At 43.2% G+C, this 24,970-nt stretch overlaps 1 protein-coding gene and 1 pseudogene across 2 annotated transcripts; one reads left to right on the forward strand and one right to left on the reverse strand.

Annotated features, from left to right (window-relative positions):
- Positions 1-1,055: 1,055 nt before the first annotated feature.
- MPZL3 (myelin protein zero like 3) lies at positions 1,056-24,665 on the reverse strand. 2 transcript variants are annotated; one of them, XM_060105120.1, is made up of 6 exons: positions 24,593-24,665; positions 14,563-14,693; positions 8,647-8,857; positions 7,132-7,297; positions 5,554-5,614; positions 1,056-1,133 (listed from the first exon to the last, which is right to left on the reverse strand). In XM_060105120.1, exons 1-6 carry the CDS (start codon positions 24,663-24,665, stop codon positions 1,107-1,109), a joined length of 669 nt encoding a protein of 222 aa, XP_059961103.1. In that variant the 3' UTR covers positions 1,056-1,106. The 2 variants fall into 2 exon arrangements, with proteins under 2 accessions (XP_059961103.1, XP_059961102.1); XM_060105119.1 differs by having other exon boundaries at positions 14,563-14,729.
- LOC132493243 (prolyl hydroxylase EGLN2-like) lies at positions 10,351-12,865 on the forward strand (annotated as a pseudogene).
- Positions 24,666-24,970: the final 305 nt, after the last annotated feature.

Consider the following 24,970-nt stretch of genomic DNA (forward strand, 5'->3'; position numbering starts at 1 on the left):
TTGTTGCTCATACATATTTCTTAATGGCTTATAGAAAATCCCATGTAAATTAAAATTTGAAATATGTTGCTGCAGTAGAATGGAGGAAGCTAATAGAAGGTATCAAGAGAACACAAGGAGGAAGTATAGGTTATTCACACCCTCACTTCCTTATCTCAAATATTATGCAAAAACAGTTTGTAAATACATTAGTTTGCTCATATTTTCTGCATTTTAGAAATCAAACAACTTTTGAAGAACAGCATAGGTTAAAAGACGATTTCATTGCAAATTACTGGTAAAATAGTCTACTTAGCCCCACTGAAAACCTTCTGAAGAGTTTTTCTTGCCTCTGATCTGAAAAGTCAAGAAGGAAATCATAAATCAGTCAGCTGTAAGAAAGTAAAATAACAAATTGCACCTAGTAAGACAAAAGAAAGGAATCCCTCTATCTCATCATTTCTTTCCTTAATTGTAAACTGAATGCACTTTAACACTTTAAAAACCCAGTCAAAGTAAACCACTGACTCCCGAGCCTACCAACTCTAAAAAAAAACTGGGGTTATGCACTCCAAGCCTCCCAAACACAATTGATGATGAGATAATTAAACCAACGAGTATATGCTGTATGCTAACTCACAGCTGAAAATGTTCATGAAGCAAAAAATAAAGAATAGCTATCCCAGACAAACATTTTGCCTGGGAGCACATCAGGAAGCTCCAAGCTCCATTTCATTAAATATATGTACATATTTGGCATCAGCAGTGTGGCCAACATCTAGGATTCTCCCTCAAAAAATTGGAAGAAAACATGTAATACATTCAAGAGCAAAGGCAAAACAAAAAGTATCTTTCTATTTAGGAAAAGAATTCCTGCATTCAATTAGAGTATAAGTTATTAAAAGGGGTAGTTATGAGTTTCTTCTGAGAGTTTTTGAACAGTTTATAAATACAAAAAGAACATTTCTTCAATAAATAAATAGCTCCTAAAGTCTTCACTGATGGCTTCCAGAATTCTCCATCACTACTGTCCAAGCCAGCTCCACTTCTCCAGGAGGCTTTAGCTGCCAGTGGAATGGGATATTTTCTGTTATTAGGTGACTCTTCTTCTATCATGCAGACTTTCATCAATATGCCTCTTCATAGTCCGAATCCTGGAGGGGAAAGAACAGTAGTTGTGGTGTGTATATGAAGCACAATGCCACAGTCCGAATTCAGGCAAAGACCACACGTTAGGGTCCCCCAAATGGAACTTGGCTAGGGGAGACATAAACAGTGAAATGGCACTGACTCAACCCACCTAAATTCCCAAGAAGCATCATAGGACCTCATTATAATTGGTATCTATTGGGCTAATTTCTGCTTTGAAACCCTAAGGGTTCCCTTTTCCGTGGTGACTATTTTTTAAAACCTCAACGCACATGAAAAGATGCCTGTCTGTAGCAAAATGTGCAAGACTGTAGCTAGGAGTTTAGGCTAGGAGTCAGTCTACCTCTGGGTTCCAATCCCAGCTCCACCCCTTGCTGGCTATGTGACCTTGAGTAAAGTTATTTAACTTCTTTAAACCTCAGTTTCCATCACTGTGCCTGGCAATTTGTAAGCACTCATTCATGATGAACTACTATCACTATTATTCTTATTCTTGTCTTTATTGTTCAAACTTGTATTCATTACTTCTAAGCTCAAGTAGGCCATTAGTACTACCTGGCATACCCCATTTCTCTAGTCCACTCATTCTCCTATTCTCCTAGATGACTATTTTCATATCTTTCCCTCTTTCTCCAAACCTCCAACACCTTCGGCTCACTTCATTCTCAGCTGATGACCTTATTTTCTCCCATCATTGGGAACAGAGAAACAGTCAGTAGGGAACTTCCACAAGCTCCCATCATATTTACCCACCCACTTGCATCTGGGCCCACCTACTTGGCCTTCCTTACTCTTCGTATGGATACATTCTCGCTGCTTTTATCTAAGGCCAACATCTCCACTGGTGCACTAGATCCTGAAGTCACTCCAGCAATCCTCCCCCTTCTCCTGTAACATCAAATTTTCCTTTTCTACTGGCTCATTCCCATCAGCATACAAATGTACTGTAATTTCTCCCATCGTGAAAAGAAGAGCAACTCTTGACACACACCTCTCTCTACCTATTGCCCTATTTCTCTCCATCCCTCCACAGCAAAACTCCTTGAAAGTGTCATTTATACCCACTCTCACCAATACGTCTCTTTGTATTCTTTCTTGACCCTACCTCGGTCAGGCTTTCATCGCCACTATTCCACTGAAGCTGCTTTTGCCAAGGCCGCCAATGACTTCCACATTACCAGATCATCCAGTAATCAAGTCTCAGTTCTCATTTTACTTGACCTGACTCAGGAACAATTGACACAGTTAATCACTTTCTTTTCCTTGAAACGCTTTCTGCATTTGGCTCCCAGGATACAGAGCTCTCCAGGTTTTCCTCCCACCTCACTGGACATTCCTTCTCAGCCTCCTTTGATAATTTCTCCTCATCTCCCCCATCTATAAACCTTGGAGAGCTCCAGGGCTCAGTCCTTTGAGTTCCTCTCTATCGACTCTCATTTCCCTGGTGGAAATATCTCTACCAGTCTCTATATACTAATAACTCCTAAATTTATATCTCCATTCTAGACCTCTCTTCTGAACTCCACACCCATATAACCAATTGCTTACTCCACATCTCCACCTGAATGTGTAATAAGTATTTCAAATTTAATATATCCTAACTCAGCTCCCCTAAAGCTTGTTCCACCCACAGGCTTGTACATATTAGAAAGTGGCGACTCTGTTCTACCAGTTGCTCAAGTCAAGAACCTTGGATTTATCCTTAACTCCTCTCATTCTTTCACACACACACGCAACTCGTCAAGCAGTCCTTCTGGCTTTACCTACAAACTATAACCAGAAAACAACTGCTTCTCACCACCTCCACCACCACCACCTTGGTCCAAATCATCACCCTCTTCCCTTACTTGCATTATTGCTAAAGCCTCTTAATTGCACTGTTTCTGTCACGGTCCATCACCACCTGTTTTCAACAGAGAAGCCAGAATTATCCTTTTAAAACATACATCGGTTCAAAGTGTTCTCTTCTCAAAAACTTCCAGTGGATTCTGTTTCATTAAGAATAAAATTCTAGGGCTTCCCTGGTGGCACAATGGTTAAGAATCTGCCTGCCAAGGCAGGGGACATGGGTTCGAGCCATGGTCCGGGAAGATCCCACATGCCGCGGAGCAACTAAGCCCATGTGCCACAACTACTAAGCCTGCGCTCTAGAGCTGGTGAGCCACAACTACTGAACCCACGTGCCACAACTACTGAAGCCCGCGCACCACAACTACTGAAGCCCGCGCGCCTAGAGCTGTGCTTCACAACAAGAGAAGCCACCACAATGAGAAGCCTGCGCACCGCAACAAAGAGTAGCCCCCACTCGCCTCAACCAGAGAAAGCCCATGCACAGCAACAAAGACCCAACGCAGCCAAAAATAAAATAAATAAAATAAAATAAATTTATTTTAAGAAAAGAATAAAATTCTAGGTGATTACAATCACTATAATGTTCTATAAGATACGACATTATCTCTCTGAAGAAATACTATTCTTTGCCTTGCTCACTTCATTCCTGCCACACTGGCCTCTGTGCTGCTCCTAGAACATGCCAATCATGGCCTCTCCCCAGAGACTTTGCACCAACCACTTCCTCTGCCTGAAATGTTCCTCCATGATAGCCATGTCGCTTGCTTCTACTTTTAGGTGTTTGTTCAAATATCATTTCAGTGAGGGTGTCCCCAACCATCCTATTTATTTATTTATTTAGGTCACACCTTGTGCCTTGTGGGATCTTAGTTTCTGGACCAGGGATTGAACACAGGCTCCAGCAGTGAAAGCACAGAGTCCTAACCACTGGACCTCCAGGGAACTCCCCCAACCATCCTATTTGGTATCATACTCCCTTATCCAGCCATTCTATCTCCCTTTCCTATTTTATTTTTCCTCTACAGCAATAAACACAATCTGACATACTATATATTTTACTAATTTTTAAAGATTTAGTTTGTTATTGTTTGTACCCCAATTTAAGAGAAGGTAACATTTCAACTGTGTCTCAGACGATGAGAGTTTTCCAGGAATGGAAAGAATGTAATTTCTTCTGAGGGCAGGAATTTTTGTCAGTTTTGTTCACTGTTGTTTCCTAAGTACCTAAAATCACAGCTAGGGCATGTCAGATACATGCTCGAAGAATAACTGTTGAACAAATCAATATCTGAAACGTGGACAATAATCTTATGAACATTAGCTTATTTCGTTTTTTTATTTACTTTAAAAAAATTTTTTTATATTGGAGTATAGTTGATTAACAATGTTGTGTTAGTTTCAGGTGTACAGCAAAGTGATTCTTTTTTCTTTGTTTTTTAATTTTTATTTTATATCGGAGTATAGTTGATTAATAATGTTGTATTAGTTTCAGGACATTAGCATATTTTTTGTTATCAAAATATTCAAATCCCAAAGGGTTGGAATTAGATCCTATCCACTGGCACTATCAACCTTTCTCTCATCTTACCTATAATACTCAAGTACGTGAGAGAAAGAGAAAAAGGAACACTGTGGTGAGTAATTGGGCTGCGGTCATCCGGCCAAATGCTGAATTTGGCAGTAAGTACAAAGAAGGCTCAAGTTTAAACCCTGACATGACAGGTATGCTTTGTATTAGATCATGAGTTGCTTTTGACCTGTTTCCAACAGTACCACATCAGAGAGTCTCTCTCCCTCCTAGGATCCTGGAACAGCTACACAAGCCTACCAGTCACAGCAAGCACCCAAAGGAGAAGGGATGACAGCTTTCTGAAATGTAAATAAAAACTCAAGCCTTCCAACATGGGTATTTCTTATTGACAAACGCCATCAAGTCACCTAAAAGTTTATACCACTCTAGGGCTTCCCTGGTGGCGCAGTGGTTGTGAGTCCATCTGCCGATGCAGGGGACGCGGTTCATGCCCCGGTCCGGGAGGGTCCCACATGCCGCGGAGCGGCTGGGCCCGTGAGCCATGGCCGCTGAGCCTGCGCATACGGAGCCTGTGCTCTGCAATGGGAGAGGCCACAGCAGTGAGAGGCCCACGTACCGCAAAAAAAAAAAAAAAAAAAAAAAGTTTATATCACTCTAAATTCCCTGGCGAAAACTGAGGCTCAGAAGAAAAGTTCAATTTAGGGTTTTAGGTTCAGCCAGTCCAGCCAGGTCTCCTAGTATGACCTCAGCAGCATAGGACACTCCTCTTTCAGGATGTTCCCTGTCAGTCAGCAGAGGCTGCCTATGCAATCCCCTTCCCTAACCTAAGGACACCACTCTCTGCCTGTAAGACAGAAAATAAAATAATGGTTAGAATTGGTGGGGGTCCCCTGAGACCAAAATGCTTTGGGGAAAGACCTTGGCTCATGCTTTGCTTTAGACCTATCTTCATATCCTCTGCTGCCTCTGAGGGTGAAGGATTTCATTAATTAAGCAGGAAAATGAAGCATGAACAGCGAACAGAAGAAATGGCATGGACTTACCAGGCACTCGGCACAACGGACACAAAGCTTTGCCATGCAGTCATCCTTCTCCTGGTCAGAGCTGTAGAAAGAGGACAAACCAAATGTGAACAATCACTATCCTCAGTATGGTAGAGCAGTTAAGAGGACAAGTGTTGAAGTCAGACAGGTCTGTTTTTAAATTTCAGTTCTGCCACTTACTAGCAGGATGACTGGGCAAATTACTCTAAGCTCCAGGAACTTACTTCCTCATCTACAAAATGCAGATATTACCAGCTACACTTAAAGGGTCACGGTTAGGAGTAAATGCAAAATAAACACATGTAAAACAGGTACCACAGTGCTTGGCACATAGTAAGTGCTCAATAAGTAGGAGCCAGTCACAATCGTTCATTTAGAAATGTACTGAGCACCAACCATGACAGAGGCATTGTGCTGGCCTGGGGATAAAGACATAAATAAAACATGGTCCCTTAAGCTCATTTTGTTAGAATACAATGTGGTAAATGTTTTCATAGAGTTAAGGTCAAACCGCTGTGGCAGCAAAAAGGAGGGAGTGATCAGTTTTCCCTGAAAGAGTCAGGGAAACTCTTGAGAAGCGGACATTTCATCAGAGTCTTGGAAGATAAGGAAGAGTTTTCCAGGCAAACAAGGGAAGGAGGGAGGGGATGCTAGGTAAGAGGAAAGCATGTTGAAAATTTTTAAAAAGGCCTAAATGAGTATAGTATGTTTGGAGAAGGAAACGGCTCACTGTAGTTTGGAATGTGGAGCAAATGAGAAGAAATGGCAAGAAACAATGTGACTTAGGGTTAGATCACAAAGAATCTTGTTAGACCATGCTTCGAAATAGACGTTTTAGTATTTTTACCATGTGCCTTTTTGTGGGGCTACAGATTCCTTGTAAAGGGCACTCTTACTCTCATTAAATAAATGTGCACATACACACACATGCACACACACACACGCACACACACAAAGATTTTAGACTCTCTCAAAGTAAGACTTCTCTCCCCAGGTTAAGAGCCCCTGATATAGATAATGGAGAATCAACAGGGTTTTATGTAGACTTTTGTTACCTTTTTTTTAGTGGATTTGTTCTTAGGGAAAATACTGGATCACACCTGCTCACTGGCAAATGCTTTTGATAACCACAATCCAATTAGCCCCTTCCGAGCATCTGCTGACCAAGAATAGTTCTCACTTATTTAAACTGTTTTGCTCTCCCTGGCTGTTCTAAAGCCTCTCTCACGGCTCAGGCACTTCTGTCAGGAGATATCAGCTCAGTGCCAAAACAAGGAAAAGGAGAAAATAACTGACTTGTTGGAATTTCCTGTCCATTTTGAAGGAATGAGAGATTCACTTCAGAATTTATGTTCAGAACCACAGCACTACACAGTCTCATTTCAAAAAAAAAAAATAGACTAGGACTATGCTATCAATCCCTCCATCTCTCTCTCCAAATTAACATCCACACATTTCCCTTTCAGCAGAACTAAATTCAGCCTGGAAGAAAGGAAGGCATGACGCAGAAGCCTGGGTACTGTCCACAAACCAGGTCTCTGAAGAGGGTTGATTGCTCAGGACTGCAGCTGGACTTACTCAGCTGAAACCTCAATAGATGACTTCTTAGAGCCAGACTTGCTCCTCTTCTTCAGCCCCGCAGCCTTCCTCCCCATTCTCACTAGCAGCAGCACACCCACCACAGCTGAGGGAATGAAGACAAGAATGGAAAGAAGGGCCACGGAGGACAGCATCATGCCAAAACCTGGAGGAGGAAAAAGAGGTCAAAGAGAGGGACATGCAAAGTGCTTCCTTTGACATGCGATAGTCTTACTTTTGCTCTTGTATTTCTTCTGGTTACAAAGGGCATAAATTCATTGTAGAAACAGTAGAAAATACATAAAAGGACAAAGAAGAATTAAAATTTACCCATAATCCCACTCCCTAGGATCAATATGTCAATATCTACCCGTTCAATCTTCTTTCTAGGAGTATGTGGCTATGAGTCTGAGTATAGGGAGGAGAGTACATGTTCAGAAGTATTGATCATAGTTTACATAGTATTTCTAGCATCTTTTTTATATACCATATTATAAATATTTTCCAAAAGTATTCCTTCCAGGTGTGATTTTTTTAATGGCTGCATGGTATTCTACCATATTAAATAATTTATTGAATCAATCTTCTATTGCTGGATATTCAAATTATTTCCAATTCTTTGAATCTATGAGTTATATAATGATGATCATCCTTGTATATAAATATTTAGCTCTATTTTTAAAAATAAATTTTAAATTGAATTACTGGATCAAAGGGTATATAATTTTAAGGCATCTGATTTATACTACCAAACTGTCTTCCAGAAAAACTATACCAGTTTCTACTTCTACCAGCAGTATGAACATTCCTATATCTTTGAAACCTATGAGTTGCCTTAAAAAAATAAAGAAAAAAGAAAGAGGAAGGGGAGGGAGAGAGAGAGAGACATACAGAAAGACTTGAGAAATGACAAGGTATCTATAATGAACCATAGATACCTTGTCATTTCTGAATCTCTAAGTCTTTGGCTCAAATTCAAATAAGGACTAGAATGACCACTCAACAGTCACCAGGGAATAGTGTAGAAAAAAAGGTCAACCCTTAACCCACTCTCCTCATGTTTCACACTAAAAGGAAACAGTTGCTCTTTGCAACATAAAAGAAATGTGCTGCCTCCATCTTTAGAGGAGGTACCCTTTCAAGAAACAGGCAAGAACACAGTCTCATAACTGAGGGTATGAACATACTAGGGAAACCAGAATGACTTCTATTTCACACAGACAGCAACCCTCCATTTATTCAGGGGTTTGCCATACATTCCACAAGACCTCTGGTCACCTGAAATTAAAATTTTAAAAGGATAATGGAGAAACTATGACGATATTTTTTTAAAAAGTCAGTTTGAAAAATAAAGATAAAAAAACTCATCCTCAGACAATTCAAAATGGCACAATGTCCCAATGACCAACCGGCTTACGAAGATAGGTAGTTTTGCTTCTCACTGATCTCCCCACAAACCACCACAGTAGTCAGAGAGCACTCACTACAGAAGAAGGTTGGTGGCAGTTAGCTTACCCCTTTCTGTGACTGTTAGCTCTGTCCCTGGAATATTATGGTACACATCCGGGGGATTCTTCACAGCACAGCTGAAGGTCCCATTGTCCTTTATGGTAGGGTTGATTATGCTTATGGACGCATCCCCTTTGTATACATCTCCAACCCAGGAAATTCGATTCCGAAAAGTGCCCACTGTGGTTGGGTAGTGGAAAGACTGATAATGAAAAATCTAAGAAAGCAACACCATGAGAAAAAAGTTAATTTGGAAAATGTAATGAAAACGTAAAGCTAAGTAGGTCCAAAATAAAATACAAATGTGTAGTGGGTTTTCCAAGTTGGACAATTTTTTTTATGTTTTGTTCACTTCCATCCTATAGATTAAAAGACAGCCTAATAAAACTTGTCCAAAAAAAGGCCTGATGAAAGAATCCAGGGATCCTAATTCTTGAACCCCTTTTAAATTCTCCCCAAAGTCCTAAAGTAGCAGTTCTCAACCAGGGGCAATTTTGCCCTCAAGACACTTGGCAATATCTGGAGATAATTTTGTTTGTCTCAACTGGGAGGAGTGCTACTGGCTTCTAGTGGGTAGAGGCCAGGGATATTGCTGAAAATCCTACAAAGCAGAGGACAGCCCCCACAAAAAAGAATTATCTGTATCAAAATGCCAGCAGTGCCAAAGCTGAGAAACCCTATGCTAAAGCGGCATCTAATTCATATGGTACTTTATAGTGTGCAAACTACTTCTATACATTTACTCATTTGAGCTTCACAACACCACTGAACCATACATGGAGCAGGCAGAAAGGGAAACAAGGACAAAAACAAGAAATTAAATGAGTTACTCGAAGGCACACAGCTAATAAGTGGGAAAGGGGAGATTTTTGTTTATTCTCAAGATCACCAGGAGGCTGTAACATAAGCCTCTCTCAAGTTATCTATCTTGGCAATTAATAAAAACCTCAAGTCAGATGCATGATTGGCATTCAATGAATATACATTGAATTAAAACAATACTACTTCAGATTGGTAATCATATACTTCATCACCAAAAACACCTAATTATATTTGGTGGTAGGCTGGGCAAGCACTACAATACAATATGATCTTTCTCTCTCTCTCTTATGCAAGATTCAAGCCTTTCCTAGTTCTTTTCTTACTTGGTACCTCCCCACTTAAGAACCCAGGCACTTACAAACACTGAATTGCCCAATTTTGAAAAGCAACTTCCCAGAGAAGATGCTGAATCACTTCTTGGTTCATTTGTTCATGCATTCATTCAACAAATATTTACTGCACACCTACTATGTGCCCTTAGGCACTGTATTAAGCAAAATGATACAGTGGGAGCCAATCAGGCACAGTCCCTGCTCTCATGGAATTTACCATCTAGTGGGAAATACAGATATTAGTAAATAATAAAATGTGTAGAATGTTCCAAAGAGGGAGGTAAAGAATACCTATCTCTGATTATCAGCATCAGTATAAAAGGGTTTGAAACTCCTTATTGACAAAACAAAGCCTGCTGTGAATCTCCAAGATTAATCTGACCTGTGAGTTTCAAGTTAAGCTAGTGATACTCAAATCCTGTTAACTGGTTAGTTTGACAGAATCCTGACTGATCACATAACTGCAACATAGTGTTATGCAACTTTAAGGGTCCACTAATTCCAACTTGGATGAGTTTGCTGATTTCCCAACTAGCCTCACAGAGAACAGCGCCATATGAGAACTGCTGTTTGCATTTAAGGTTTCTGCCCCACGAAGATCCCCACTGTTTGTTCTGTCCTACTTTTGGCCAAGGAGGAAGAGCCATATGAAGCCAGCCATAGTTTCCTGACTACTCAAAATAAAGTGACCTATTTTAAGTCTAAAGAAAAAAGGACCAGAAACTAACACAACATTGTTAATCAACTATGCTTCAATATAAAAAATTTTTTTAAGTTGAAAGAAAGGAAGGGCGGGAGGGAGGAAGGGAGGGATGGAGGGAGGAAGGAAGGAAGGAAGGAAGGAAGGAAGGAAAGAAGGGAGGAAGGAAGGAAAGAAGGAAGGAAGGAAAGAAGGGAGGGAGGAAGGAAGGAGGGAGGGAGGAAAGAAGGGAGGGAGGAAGGAAGGAAGGAAGGAAAGAAGGGAGGGAGGGAGGAAGGAAGGAAAGAAAGAAGGGAGGGAGGAAGGAAAGAAGGAAGGAAGGAAAGAAGGGAGGGAGGGAGGGAGGAAGGAAGGAAGGAAGGAAGGGAGAGAGGGAGGAAGGAAGGAAAGAAGGGAGGGAGGGAGGAAGGAAGGAAGGAAAGAAGGGAGGGAGGGAGGAAGGAAGGAAAGAAAGAAGGGAGGGAGGAAGGAAAGAAGGAAGGAAGGAAAGAAGGGAGGGAGGGAGGGAGGAAGGAAGGAAGGAAGGAAGGGAGAGAGGGAGGAAGGAAGGAAAGAAGGGAGGGAGGGAGGAAGGAAGGGAGGGAGGGAGGGAGGAAGGAAAGAAGGAAGGAAGGAAGGAAGGGAGGGAGGGAGGGAGGAAGGAAGGAAAGAAGGGAGGAAGGAAGGAAGGAAGGAAGGGAGGGAGGGAGGAAGGAAGGAAGGAAGGAAAGAAGGGAGGGAGGGAGGAAGGAAGGGAGGGAGGGAGGGAGGGAGGGAGGAAGGAAAGAAGGAAGGGAGGAAGGAAGGAAGGGAGGAAGGAAGGGAGGAAGGAAGGGAGGAAGGAAGGAAGGGAGGGAGGGAGGGAGAGCGTCGCAGGTGGGGGGGCGGGGAATGGCCTGCTGTGCTGCGCAGGGTGGTTGGCACAAACGGTGGCCCCCCGGGGCCGGAGGAAAAACCTCGCCACCGTGACAGGTCCTTTCCCAAGCCCCTAGGGACAGCAGAGGACTTGGGGACCAGCAAGCAGCCCCAGGGCACGAGAAAGGCCTCTGCCACCTGCCCTGCCTCATCCTGCTCCACGCCAGGCCCAGCCGCCCCGGCCCGCGGCTGCATCAAGTGGAGAAGGAGGAGGGGGAGGAGGGTGGCACCACGGGCCTGGGCCGCGCCCTCCACGCCCGGGGGATGCAGACCCTGCTGCCGTGGACAGCCTGCGCCAGCCGCAGCCCCTGAGTCGGGCTCTCCCTCAGTTGCCGGGTTCGGTGTCAGAGCCCTTGGAGCCTAGCAGGGCCAGGATGGGGGTGGAGAGTTACCTGCCCTGTCCCCTGCTGTCCTCCTACCACCGTCCGGGAGCGCCTGCTGAGGCCTCGGGGGGAGTGGGACGCCCAGAGCCACAGCTGCTTCCACCACAGCCAGCCCCCTGCGGGAGGGCTTCGGTGGGCAGGATGGCGGCGAGCTGCGGCCGCTGCAGAGTGACGGTGCTGCGGCACTGGTCACCAAGGGGTGCCAGCGACTGGCAGCCCAGGGCGCCCGGCCGAGGCCCCCAAACGGAAATGGGCAGAGGATGGTGGGGATGCCCCCGCCCCCAGCAAGCGGCCCTGGGCCAGGCAGGAGAACCAGGAGGCGGATGCAGAAGGGGAGGGCTGCAGCCGTGGCAGAGGTGAGGCCAGCGCCGGGCTGAGGGAGGAGGTGTTGCCCGCTGCACCTGAGCGCCTGGCCCTGGGCTATATTGTGCCCTGCATGCGGTACTATGGCATCTGCGTCAAGGACCGCTTCCTGGGGGCGGCACTGGGTGGCCGAGTGCTGGCAGAGGTGGAGGCCCTGAAGCGGGGCGGGCGCCTGCGTGATAAGCCAGCGGGCTATCCTGCCACGCAGCTTCCGTGGGGAGCAGATCGCCTGGGTGGAAGGCCATGAGCCAGGCTGCCGAAGCATTGGTGCCCTCATGGCCCACGTGGATGCTGTAATCCGCCACTGTGCTGGGAGGCTGGGCAGCTACGTCATCAATGGGCGCACCAAGGCCATGGTGGCCTGTTACCCAGGTAACGGGTTGGGGTACGTGAGCCACGTTGACAATCCGCATGGCGATGGGTGCTGCATCACCTGCATCTACTACCTGAATCAGAACTGGGACGTCAAGGTGCATGGCGGCCTGCTGCAGATATTCCCTGAGGGCCGTCCTGTGGTAGCCAACATTGAGCCACTCTTTGACCGGCTGCTCATTTTCTGGTCTGATCGGCAGAACCCCCATGAGGTGAAACCAGCCCACGCCACCAGGTCCGCCATCACTGTCTGGTATTTTGATGCCAAGGAGCGAGCAGCAGCCAAAGACAAGTATCAGCTAGCATCAGGACGGAAAGGTGTCCAAGTACCCGTATCACAGCCGACTACGCCCACCTAGTGTCTAGCCCCAGAGCTGCCTGGACAGACAGCTTGCCCTGACTTCGGGAGAGCCCTGGGCCCCGGTGCCACCAGTCTCGGTGCCTGCTCCTTCCCCGCCACTGCCGCTGCTTCTGTCTTTGCCTCTGTTCTGCCTGGTGTGGAGGGCTCCATCCATCGCTGAGGACCAAGGAGGAGGAGAGACCTCTGCTGCCCTGGGATGGGGGCTGGGGTTGTGACCTGCGGGCAGAGGCTGGTGTTGGGGACTGCCATTACTGGAGCTGGGGGTCTGTGTCCTGCCCTGTCTGGTCATGCATGCCCCTCTCAGGTTTGGAGAGCTGGAAGGAGGCACTGCCACCTCCTACCGGAATGCAGGATTTGGGGTTGGGGTGACTCATGGCCTCTTGCTGGCAAAGGTTTGTGGGGGAGTATCCCCAAGCCCCCCCCACTCCTCCAGCCTGGAATGGGAAGTGACTCCCCAACCCCTTTGGCCATGGCACCTTTTGGACTAGGCTGCCGCTGCTTGGGCAGGATAAAAGGTGCTGGGAGAAGCATGGGTCTGCAAGTCCTGTCAGCCAAGAAATAAAAGTTTACCTCAGAAAAAAAAGAAAGAAAGAAAGAGAGAGAGAGAGAAAGAAAGGAAGGAAGGATGGAAGGAAGGAAGGAAGGGAGGGAGAGAGAGAGAGAGAAAGAAAGAAAGAAAGAAATAGGGAGGGAGGGAGGGAGGAAGGAAGAAAGGAAGGAAGGGAGAAAAAGGGACCACAAATACAGCCTAGCTCACTGGAGCCACCTTCACTAGGACAACTGGAACACCTACTGTAGTTACTGAGAGATGCTACATGGCATTCCATAATGGTTCCTAAAACAAAATCCAAAGCTTGTACATTAAAATCAAAGAGAAAGTACTTCTAATGAAGGAAACAGGATAACCAAATCAAGGATACTTTCAAAAATACAATCTTACATACCACTCTGATATTCACATTCTTGATAAAAAGTATCCTGACCTAGAATATTGCTGGAAGCATACAGAAAAAGGGTTTTTTAATAGCATTCAATTAGACATCCACAATGGGATCTGAGCCATAAATGGGTTTTATCTGTGTGATTAAAATATATTGCTTCTAATATTGCAAGACCATCTGTCATCAACAGCATCTGTCATCAGCATAAGGTGCCCTATAATTTCCTTCAAAGGGAGCTGTATAAATCAGTGCAGATGTTTATACACTGGGAGAAGATGCCAAGATAAATCTACAAGTACCGATATACAAACAGAAACACCCACTGAGACAGCTTCACATGACAGAAAATGAGCAGCCTTGAGCAAAAGGATGTCTAAGACTGGGACCTATAGAATTTCTCTGTCCAACAGCCTGGAGGTACCCTTTTTAGTACAACAAATCTGAAACTCAAGCTATGAAGCCAAGCAAAAAGAAACAACAAAGGAGAAACAAAACTAAACCACATTTCCTCTGAGTTTCTGACTTTTTTTTCCTATAGCTTATTTGCAAGATTCTTACACAGAAGAAGAAAAAGCCCTACATGACCAGATGAATGTGATATAGGGTAGAAGCTCATCTCCTTCTATTTGATAGAAGCTCATCTTCTATTTTAAGATGAGAAGGCCTAAGGTGTACCTGTGACATAGAATAAAAGGATTCCAGAGCTGTTGACCACAGAAGGCTCAAAGAAATATCCTTAAAATTAGACACTTACTGATTCTGTGCGACTGCTGCTTGGAGGTCGATATGTCCAGTCTATGGTGAGTTTGTCAGTGATAGATGAGGTTGACTTGAAGGTGCATTTCAACTTGATATTTTCTCCAACATAACCCCGGACATGGGCATCTGCTTCAATCTCCAGGGAAAGGACGATGTAAACACCTAATCAAAGCAAGCCCAAACATTTAAAATGTGTACAATGGGTGGAATATATAGACGTGAGTGAACAATATAGAAACCCTATTTTTAAATTTATTTTATTTATTTATTTTTGGCTGCATTGGGTCTTTGTTTTTGTGTGCAGGCTTTCTCTAGTTGCAGCGAGCGGGGGCTACTCTTCGTTGTGGTGTACGAGCCTCTCACTGCGGTGGCTTCTCTTGTTGCGGAGCACGGGCTCTAGGCACAAGGGCTTCAGTAGTTGTGGCACACAGGCTTAGTTGCTCCACAGCATGTGGGATCTTCCTGGACCAGGGCTCGAACCCGTGTCCCCTGCACTGGCAGGTGGATTCTTAATCACTGCACCACCAGGGAAGCCCTAGAAACACTATTTATCATTTTTAGGGCTCTCATCAGAAAGCCGTAGCAATAAATATCTTCTCAGGCAGGCCCAAAAGGATAAGGAGCAGATATCTGCATTAATCAAGGGTGGTATTTTTGTCATTTTACGATATTAAATCATAGAATGAATGTTAGGGTAAAAATTTAAAACCTGGTCACATCAGCACTTTTTCCAAATACAGAGTTGTGGTTAAATTAACTACAACCAAGCGGGTCGGCCCACAGAAGGCTAAAAGGCAACACCACCCACTCCCTTGACACACTTATACTCCAGGAATATGGCAGTTGCTGTGGTCTGAGGGATTTACCCCAAGAACAGCACGACTGTAACCTGAAGCTATCACTGCCTCATCCACCAGCAAAATAGGAGTAGAAAACAAGAATAGGAATTTTTTTTCAAAGGAAAAATAATTTTTATAAATCTACCCCAAGTTTCTATCTAGTTTTGTTTTGTTTTTCCCTTTCTTAAAGCTGGTTAATGAATCACTCATCCATTAAAAGTAAATCATGGGGAGGAAAAAGTTTATTAAATTTACAATTTAATGCATTTTAAAATGTAAAAATAAGATATCATTTTTAAACTCTCTAGAGACTTCCTCTTTCCAAAACCACCTCGCATATCCAACTTTTTAAAAAGTTTATTTATTTTATTTGTTTCTTTTTGGCTGCACTGGGTCTTTGTTGCTGCACGTGGGCTTTCTCTAGTTGCGGCGAGTGGGAGCTACTCTCCGTTGTGGTGTGCGGGCTTCCTGTGGTGGCTTCTCTTGTTGTGGAGCATGGGCTCTAGGCACACGGGCTTCAGTAGTTGTAGCACGTGGGCTCAGTAGTTGTGGCTCACAGGCTCTAGAGCACAGGCTCAGTAGTTGTAGCTTGCGGGCTTAGTTGCTCCACGGCATGTGGGATCTTCCCAGACCAGGGATCGAACCCATGACCCCTGCACTGGCAGGCGGATTCTTAACCACTGTGCAACCAGGGAAGCCCCCTCGTATATCCAACTTTGACATCCCATCTCCCCCAAAAGAGTTAGCACTTTCTTCTGACCATTCCCTCTGCTTTCAGAGAACAGTGGTAGAAATTTCTCTTCCATTAGGGAGCCACTTTTTAGGAAAGTAAGCCACCAGCACTTTGTTTTTCCTGCTTCCTTCTCCACTACAATGAGCCATGATTCATCTGGCAGGCCAAAGGCAAACAGAGCAGCAAGGTTTCAGAAGAGAGCAAACCCACACACCATCCTGGAAAACAGCAGTCCCTCTGGTTGAGAAAGGATGCAAATCCCAGCCCTATCACTTGCTGACTCTGTGGCCTTCGTAGGTTTACTTGATTTCTTCAGTTTCTCATCCTGGTAGGAATGATAATAATAACACTTACCTCAGAAGGTCACTGTGAAGAATAAATGAATTAAAACGTGTACCACACTAAGAAGCCTACCTAACCCAGAGTAAGTGCTCAACGCACGTTAGATAGCTTCATCAGCGTTACTGACACGTTGTTAGTTCTGTCCTTAGTCTCTCAAACTTTCCTATCAGAGACATACTTATGAGTCATCATTTCCACTGCCTTTACCTCTGCTGCTTTGAATCATGTTTCTTGCTCCTCTCTAGACAATCCAGGCTGTTCACATTTCTCTTAAAAGCAGGAGACCAAGACTGAGCTCACAACTCTACTAAGAATCTGACCATCCCAAAGATGAGGACTACCTCTGGTTCATCCAAGACATCCTCTCTGACTTTGCCATGCTAAACTTGTTATTCCTCCTATGGCTTTGCAAATGCTGTTCCTCTGCCTGGAAAGCCTTCATCCCTCAATCCCTACTCTCTCCTAAGCCCTCACTCCTGACCCACCTTACTCATGACTTAAGGTAAAGCTCTAAAAAATGGAAGGCAGAAATGAATGGATAATCTTCACACTCCCCATACTCTTTATATATCCTTTATATATCAAGGATATATATCCTTTATATATCAAGGATATATATCCTTTATATATCAAGGATATATATCCTTTATATATCCTGTATATACTCTTTATATATTCTAAAACATAAGTGTAGCAAAGAGACTTTAAAGTTTAGATTTAGAATTAGACAGACCTGAACTTGAGTTCTAGCCCAACTGCTTTCTGGCTGTGAGACCTTGATCATAGTTACCTAACCTGTTCAAGATTCAATTTCCTCACTTGGTAAGTGGGATTAATTAAAAGACCTACTTCATTGTGTCACTGTGAGGATCTAATAAGATTAAAGAAGGTAACACATAAAATGCTTAGCATAGTACCTGAAATCGAAACTTTCAATAAATGTTAACTATTATCATTAAAATGAACAGCACAAACATTCAAAAACCTTCAGCAATTCTCTACTGGGCTATAACATAAAATCTAAATAGGGCCAATCTGGCCCCCAACTTCTGCTACTCTGCCCACCTACCCATCCCATCCCCTTCACTATGCCCAGAATGTCCTGCCATTTCCCAAATTTACTATGTCCTTCATGCCACTGTGACTTTCTTTGGATATGTCTTTATCTGGAAGTTTCTCCCCATCCCTACCAATGCTGCCTGGTAACCACATCCCCAATACTCACGCCCTTCAAAACCCATCTCAAATATCACCCCCCTTGTGATGCCTTCCCAAATTCTCTGATGCAGTTTATTACTATTTTTCAATTTTCACATAACATTTAGTACATAATGCTACTTGAGCACACAGACCATTGCTTGCACTCAATTTGTAAAGACAATTTCCTCCATTAAATTAAAGGAAGTACCTTAAGAGCAAAAGTCAGAGGGAAGGGAGAAGGCAGAGAGAGACCAAGAAAAAGAGGTGGACAGGTCACCAAAAGTTCTCATGTAGGAACAAAGTGTGCTTATTAGTCACCCACTCTCTTCCTATCCCCATTCTTACAGTATTTTCAACATTCTTAAATCCCCCAGACACATACCTTTCCATTGCACTGAATCAGGAAAAGCTCAGCCCTAGATGACCACTTCTAGACTGTGGCTGGTGTGCGCTGAAGGAGAAAAATCACACCACTGCACCGATAGTTACCATAAGAAATTCATCAGTTCCATCCACAGCTAAGTCCTTAATGAGGCATGATGACTCTTTAACCAGCCTTGGTCATCTCCTCTTTCTGACTCCTCAAACTTTGCCATTCTCTTTTATCCTCTGTGCAACCTCAGAAGAAAATGTCTCTCTTCTTCAAGAAACTTGAAGCCATACAAACTGCTTAGTCACATATTTTCCTGCATCTGCACCCATTCTTACCTCCAATCTGAAAGGATGTGGTGTCCCTTTTTCTATGCAAGGTCAAGCCCTTCTTCTCTGCCTGGATCCCTCCCTTCCAGGAAGAAAGAAGAAAAAAAAAACCCTCTCTATTATCTTCAACATTTCCCTTTCAAGAGGGGCTTTCTCCCCTCAGCCTCTAAATACACAGAATTCTCTCCCATCTGTAAAAACAAATATATAACAATAAAACAAAACAATAACAAATTTTCCTTAACCCTGTAATCCTACTCATTACCAACTACTGCCCTCTCTATCCTAAGCCAAGTTTGTGACAGAGTTGTTTATATCTGATATCTCCCTTTCCTCCCTTCCCATCCACTTCTGGACACCTACAGCACAATTTGGACTCCACTACCACTTCTAGTAAAAGGCATTATTGTCTTAAAACAGCAAAATCCAAGGGACAAAAACTCCAATAGGCAGTTTTCTCTCCTGATTTTACTGGATCCCTCTGCAGCAGTAACTGTTTGCTCCTTGACCTTCTCTGTCTCAAGGCTTCCAGGATGATACACTCATTCATTCACTCATTCTTCAAACAAAGATTTATTGAGTGTCTGTTTTGTGCCACCCTCTAAGTTCAGGATTAAATGTGAGCAAAATACATACACTCCCTGTTTTGGAGCTTAAAATGCAGCAGAAGTTCAATACACTAATCAAACAATCATAAAGACAAATGTATAATTACAAACTCTGATAAGCACTGTGAAGAAAAGACAGAGTGGTTATGAGAACTGTACCAGTTATGATAGGGGAGCAGGGAGTGGTTAATGAAAGCTTGCCTGAAAAAAGTTACTTTTGAGTTGAGTTCTGAAGGAAGGATAACAAGGTGAGGAGAGGGCGAGCATTCCGGGCAGAGGATACTGCATATGCAAAGGTCCTGTGTCAGGAAGGAGCACAGTCAGTCAAGGAACTGAAAAAAAGGCAGAATGGCAGCAACACAAAGAGCATGAGAGAGAAGACTGAGACATGGCTAGGAGGTAAGCAGAAACTAGATCAGGCAGGACCTTAGAGATTTGGGTCCTTATTCTTAGAGTAATGGGAAGCCATGGAAAATACTTAAGTAAGGGACTGAGTGAGAAGGGGCATGAAGAAGTTTGCATTTTTAAAACCTCACTCTAGGGAAGATGATTAGGAGGCACTAAGAGTATATATAAAGAGATTACTTAGGAAGCTACTACAATAGTCAAGTGAGAAATAAGGGGAGATTGAACTAAGTTGGTGGCAGTGGACATGGAGAGAACTAGGAAGACAAAAATACAAGGTAAAATCAGCAAGAACTGGTTTTAGATCATATGTGGAATGTTTGGGAAAGAGAGGCATTGAGGATGACTCCCATATTTCTGGCCTGGATGATACCTTTCACTGACACAGGAAGGACTAGAAAAGTACCAGGCTTGGCAGGGAAGAACATGAGTTTGATTTTGGATAAGTTTAAGGTGCCTTTGAGATATCCAAGGGATAATGTCAAGGGGGCAGTTGATTTAGGGCAGGGATGGGCAAACTATGGACCATGGGCCAAATCTAGCCCACAACATCTTTTTATAAATAAAGTTTTATTAGAACACAGCCAACTTTATTCATTTATGTATTGTCTAGGGCTCCTTTTGTGCTACTCCAGCAAAGTTGAATACTTGCAACAGAGATCATGTGGCCCACAAAGCCTAAAATATTATCTGGCCCTTTACAAAAGTTTGCCAACCCTGGTTTATAGCAAAAAAGAACTATGGATTAGAGTTATAAATCAGAATCTCATTAGTCTCCCTCCAACCAACTCTCCACACTGATTGTGTTACATACACACACACGCACACACTCGACATCTCTGATAGTTTCTATCAAATCTCTTTCTAAGGCTCCTCCTTTCCTACCCATCCCTTAAACACTGGTGTTCCTCAGAGTTCCACCCTGAGCCTATGGTCCTTCTTTCAACATGTTCTCTTTGGACAATCCTACCCACTTTTATAGATTTCACAACCACTAATAGGCTAATGATTCCCCAAACTATGTTGCTAGCCATGACCTGTCTCTGAGTGTCCAAATATTACTGGATATACCCACTTGACTATCACCACCCCAGGAATCCAAACTGAAGGTAGTGAACTCTTGTTTGTTACCAGCTCAATATCCATTCCCCTCATCTCCTTTCCTAACAATATCCAGATTTTCTTTAGATATCCACCCTTTCCTACATAGCCCATGAGCTTGGGAGTAGAGGCCTCTGTCAGGGTCCAGGCAGGAAACAGAAGGCAAAATCAGCTAAAACTTTGAAGAGCGTATGGGTCACTTTTCAAATGGACTTTTCTCAGCATCAAGGAAGCCAACAAAGGCACAAAGCCTTTACCACTCCACGCCTGAAGGGGCAAAGGGAGGAAATGGTGTTACTGAAGCCTGGTAAGAGGTGGATCTGTGGGCCATTTGACAGAAGCTGTAGCCACAGAGGAACACAGCCACTATCAACCATGGCACCATGACAGGGAGGGAGCAGGGAAGAAAAATGTCTTTCTCCTCCTGCCCTCCAATCTCCTGCCAATGCCTCCCACTGACCAAACCTAACTGGAACCCAGAGGATGGGAGCCTCGATGATGTGGTTTATAGGTCAGCTTTCCAGGGAGTAGGTAAAACAGAGAAGTGAATGGATCTAGTGAGAGAGGAGCAAACCAAGAATAACTAGACCCTACTCCCAGCTCTGGAAGGTGACTCAGATTGGCCTAAACTAATCATTACATCCAGAGGTGTGCTGGTGAACAGCTAAAAATAGAAAATCCAAATATGTAGGTTTGACAATTTCTGTGGTACAAATACTCCCACCATGGCTAATTTCAAGCTATGAAGGTAAAAGTCTCTGAATGCTGAGTTAGGAAGACATGTGCATGATTGGCTCTTGAGAGCCAGTAGAAAGTAGCTCCAGCACACCATTCTCCTGACCACAGAGATATATTTGGTGTCAACACGGGATTTAAGTTAATCTAATCAAAGTAAGTTTCAGAAAATTTTCTTGTAAAGTTACCTCCATGCCTTGTTTATGTTCTTCTCTATGTCTGGAATTTTCCTCATTCCCTTTCTCTAACTAACTCTTATCCTTCTTTCAGATTTAACTTTGGAGACACCTCCAGGAAGTCTTCCCTGTATCCTCTTGGCAGATTAAGGGCACTTCCTCTGTGATGCCATGGTTTCTAGTGCATTTCTCTCTTAGTACTAGGTTTTAAAATTATCTGCTGACTTGTCTGTCTTCTTTGATAGACCCTAAGCTCATTGAAATAGAACGTAGCACATTATGGATGCTCAGTAATACTTATTCAACTGAACCAAACCAAGAGTTTCCTTTTATAAAACAAAAATTTTTATAAAATAAGCATACAAATTACACGTTCTGAGCAAATTTTGGTTACTGAATTACAGCAAGTACACCTTTAATCAAACTACCTACTAGCAGCTTCTTCCTTCTTTATATAAACTCCATATTCATGAACATAATTTTGCCACAAAGTTATCAATACGTAAAGTCACTTCACTGAAATCTAAACACTGGATAAGCAGGTCTTAAATGTATAGTTACAGAAAAGTAACCATAACATCCATGGATGAACTAAACAAATCTACACTACCAATCTATACATCAGGATATTGGTTCCCCCTGGAGGAGAAGGAAGAATGCCTGAAAGGAGGCACAGGGAAAGTTTCTGGAATGCCAGTAACAATCTACATGCTGATTTGGGTGCTAGTTGCCCAGGTGTGTTCAGTTTCTGAAAATTCATTAAGCTGTACACTTATAAGCACTTTTCTCTGTTTTATTGAAATTAATAGTATTCTGAAATCAATGGATATAAAATAATGTGCCTCTTCCACTCAAAAAATAAAATAAGAAAAAAATATCAATCCAATGTTACATTCATTCAGAAACTTTCACCCTAGGCCTAATGTGCTAATGGATATTTATCTCTTCCCCAGAGGGAAAAAGCATTCTTGCCAGGTAAAAACAGCCAACTATAGAAATAATTATATTAAAAAAATTTTTAATCTGGGAAGAAAACAAGAAAATCACATTTAACCATAAGTAATTTTATACATGGAAGAAGTGGAAAAAAATGACAAAAACTCCCAATTTTATACACCCAATTTTCCAAAATACAAATCTGTCAAATTGATTCATAAAATTGCACACTCAAGTGGAAAAGAGAAAAGTGTAAGAGCCCTAGGCTTGTTAATCTACTGGTTTTACATACTTAGACAACTGATATAGCAGGACCATACTTATAACTTAGGAAGAATTCAAACAAGCTAATAATTTAACAGGTCCTAAATATGAAGAGGAAAGGCAAATAAACTGGAATGAAACCAAAGTCTATTACCTAAGAGACTCAAAAGACCCCGTCAAAAATGGATGAACCTTGAAAACATGCTAAGTGAAAAAAGCTAGTCACAAAAGAACACATATTGTACAATTCCATTTCTATGAAATGTGCAGATTTGGCAAATCCCCAGCAATAAAAAGTAAATTGGTGCTTGCCAGGGGCAGGGGGGAGGGAAGAATGAGGAGTGGCTGTTAATGACTATGGAGTTTCTTTGGGAAGATGAAAATGTTCTAAAACTGATTGTCATAATAACTGCACAACTGTGAATATACTAAAAACTATTGAATGGTACGCTTTTTTTTTTTTTTTTTTTTTTTGGCCGTGCTGTGCCATGTATAAAATCCCATCATGAGGGATCTTAGTTCCCCAACCAGGGATCGAAACCATGACCCACTGCAGTGGAAGCAAGGAATCCTAACCACTGGACCACCAGGGAATTCCCTGAATGGTACACTTTAAATGGGTAAATTGTTCGGCATGTGAACTATATCTCAATAAAGCTGGGGGTTTTGGGGGGTTTTTTTAGGCAAAAGATAAATCAACAAATACATACAGATCATAGACTCAACTTTTAACATTTGAATTATTTGGTTGCTGAACTGATGGACTCTTTTCAATGTGAAATGACATCAGGTTTGTGAAACCACCCACCATTTCTAGAATTTTTTTTCAGTAGGACAATATTTGAACATTTCTCTGTGTGTGTGAGACAGACAGGCAGACAGACAGAGAGAGGAAACTAGGATGATTTGGAGTGACAGGAGTTCAGCCTAAATAGTATATTGCAAAATAATTTAGCTGAAAAACTGGACACCTGTTATGACACAGGCAGCTGGGAGGGATCAGGGAGTATACTGGCAGCATAAATACTAGTCATCAAATAAACTACAACTCCCTAGCCCTACCTGCTGAGACTTAGCACACCCGAAGCCTTTACATCAAAGATCCCCTTCAGAAATTCCCATTACCCACAGGGAAATTTTATGAAGTTAACAATACACTCCTATGCTAGCTCTACTAACATATGATTTCCTGGGGAAGACACACACCCACACACTCACACAAATCCAGGGAATAACTGCACCCTAAATGAAGGTAATTAGGTTGACTGAAATTTATGCAACTTGAAAACTGCATGAAAGCAAAACTTATCCAAATTTTAAGATTATGTGATAGTGTGAATACTATACTTCTGGTATCGGTTAATAGATTAAAATCTTAACAGAATTGATATTCCCTTCCTTGTATTAAAAAAAAAACTGTTATTAAAATACCAAAGCAGTTGCTTTTCCTCAACACATGCATCTCTGTTACAATGAAATCAAAGCACATCCTTTCTGTGACTCATAAACGTTTTACTTCATAGGCCCTGACAATCACCTACAAAAAAAAAAAAAAAATTACCAACAGTCATCATTTTATTTCCCAAAATTACTGGAACTCCTGAAGACTAGAATTGTCCTTTCCTAATCAGGATATACGGCCCACAAAACCACAGCCGAGTCAACAACCACTGATAACTCATAAGACAACACCGGATGCCCCCAAACCCAGTGCCCTCCGTGATTCTATCTAGCCGTGCCATCACCACAATACAACGCACAGTGATCGAGCTGCCAGGGGCTCAGGAAAGTACGGAGAAGCTACCGACACCCCTCAGTGGGTGGTGATTACGAGAAGAGAACATCCTCCCCACGCCCTCCCGCTTCCTTCCTTCCCAGAAGCGCAGTAGGGTCTTTCCTGAGACCCCCCCACCGGAACCGGAAAAGCGACCATCTTCCCTAAGCCCCCGGCCGGAAGTGCGACCGAGCCCGCCGCCGACTCACTTACCCTGGAAGAATAGAACGCCCAGCAGTGGGCACAGAGCACAGCCACGGCCTCCAGCCGCCCCGCTCTGCAGCATCCCGACAGATCTCCAGAAGTTTGCACACCTGTTTACGGCTCCCTGTAACCACACAGGTGACACCGGAAGTGACGCGAGGGCGGGAGGCCGCGAGAAGACCTAAAATGGCGATTCGAAGTTGCCATAGTAACGTGGCTTCTTTCCAGAACCACACCTGGACTTGCTCACTTCAAGTCAGCGATTCTTAACTCTCAAGTAGGAGTTCATTATTCCCTTTTGCTCGAAAATGAAGTCGGACGGGCTTTGGAGAACTTACTATTTATTTTTACGGAATTCTGCAGGACGTAATCGTCTTGATCCCCCTG

The sequence above is a fragment of the Mesoplodon densirostris genome, chromosome 7, assembly GCF_025265405.1.
Source record: "Mesoplodon densirostris isolate mMesDen1 chromosome 7, mMesDen1 primary haplotype, whole genome shotgun sequence".
NCBI lineage: Eukaryota > Metazoa > Chordata > Mammalia > Artiodactyla > Ziphiidae > Mesoplodon > Mesoplodon densirostris.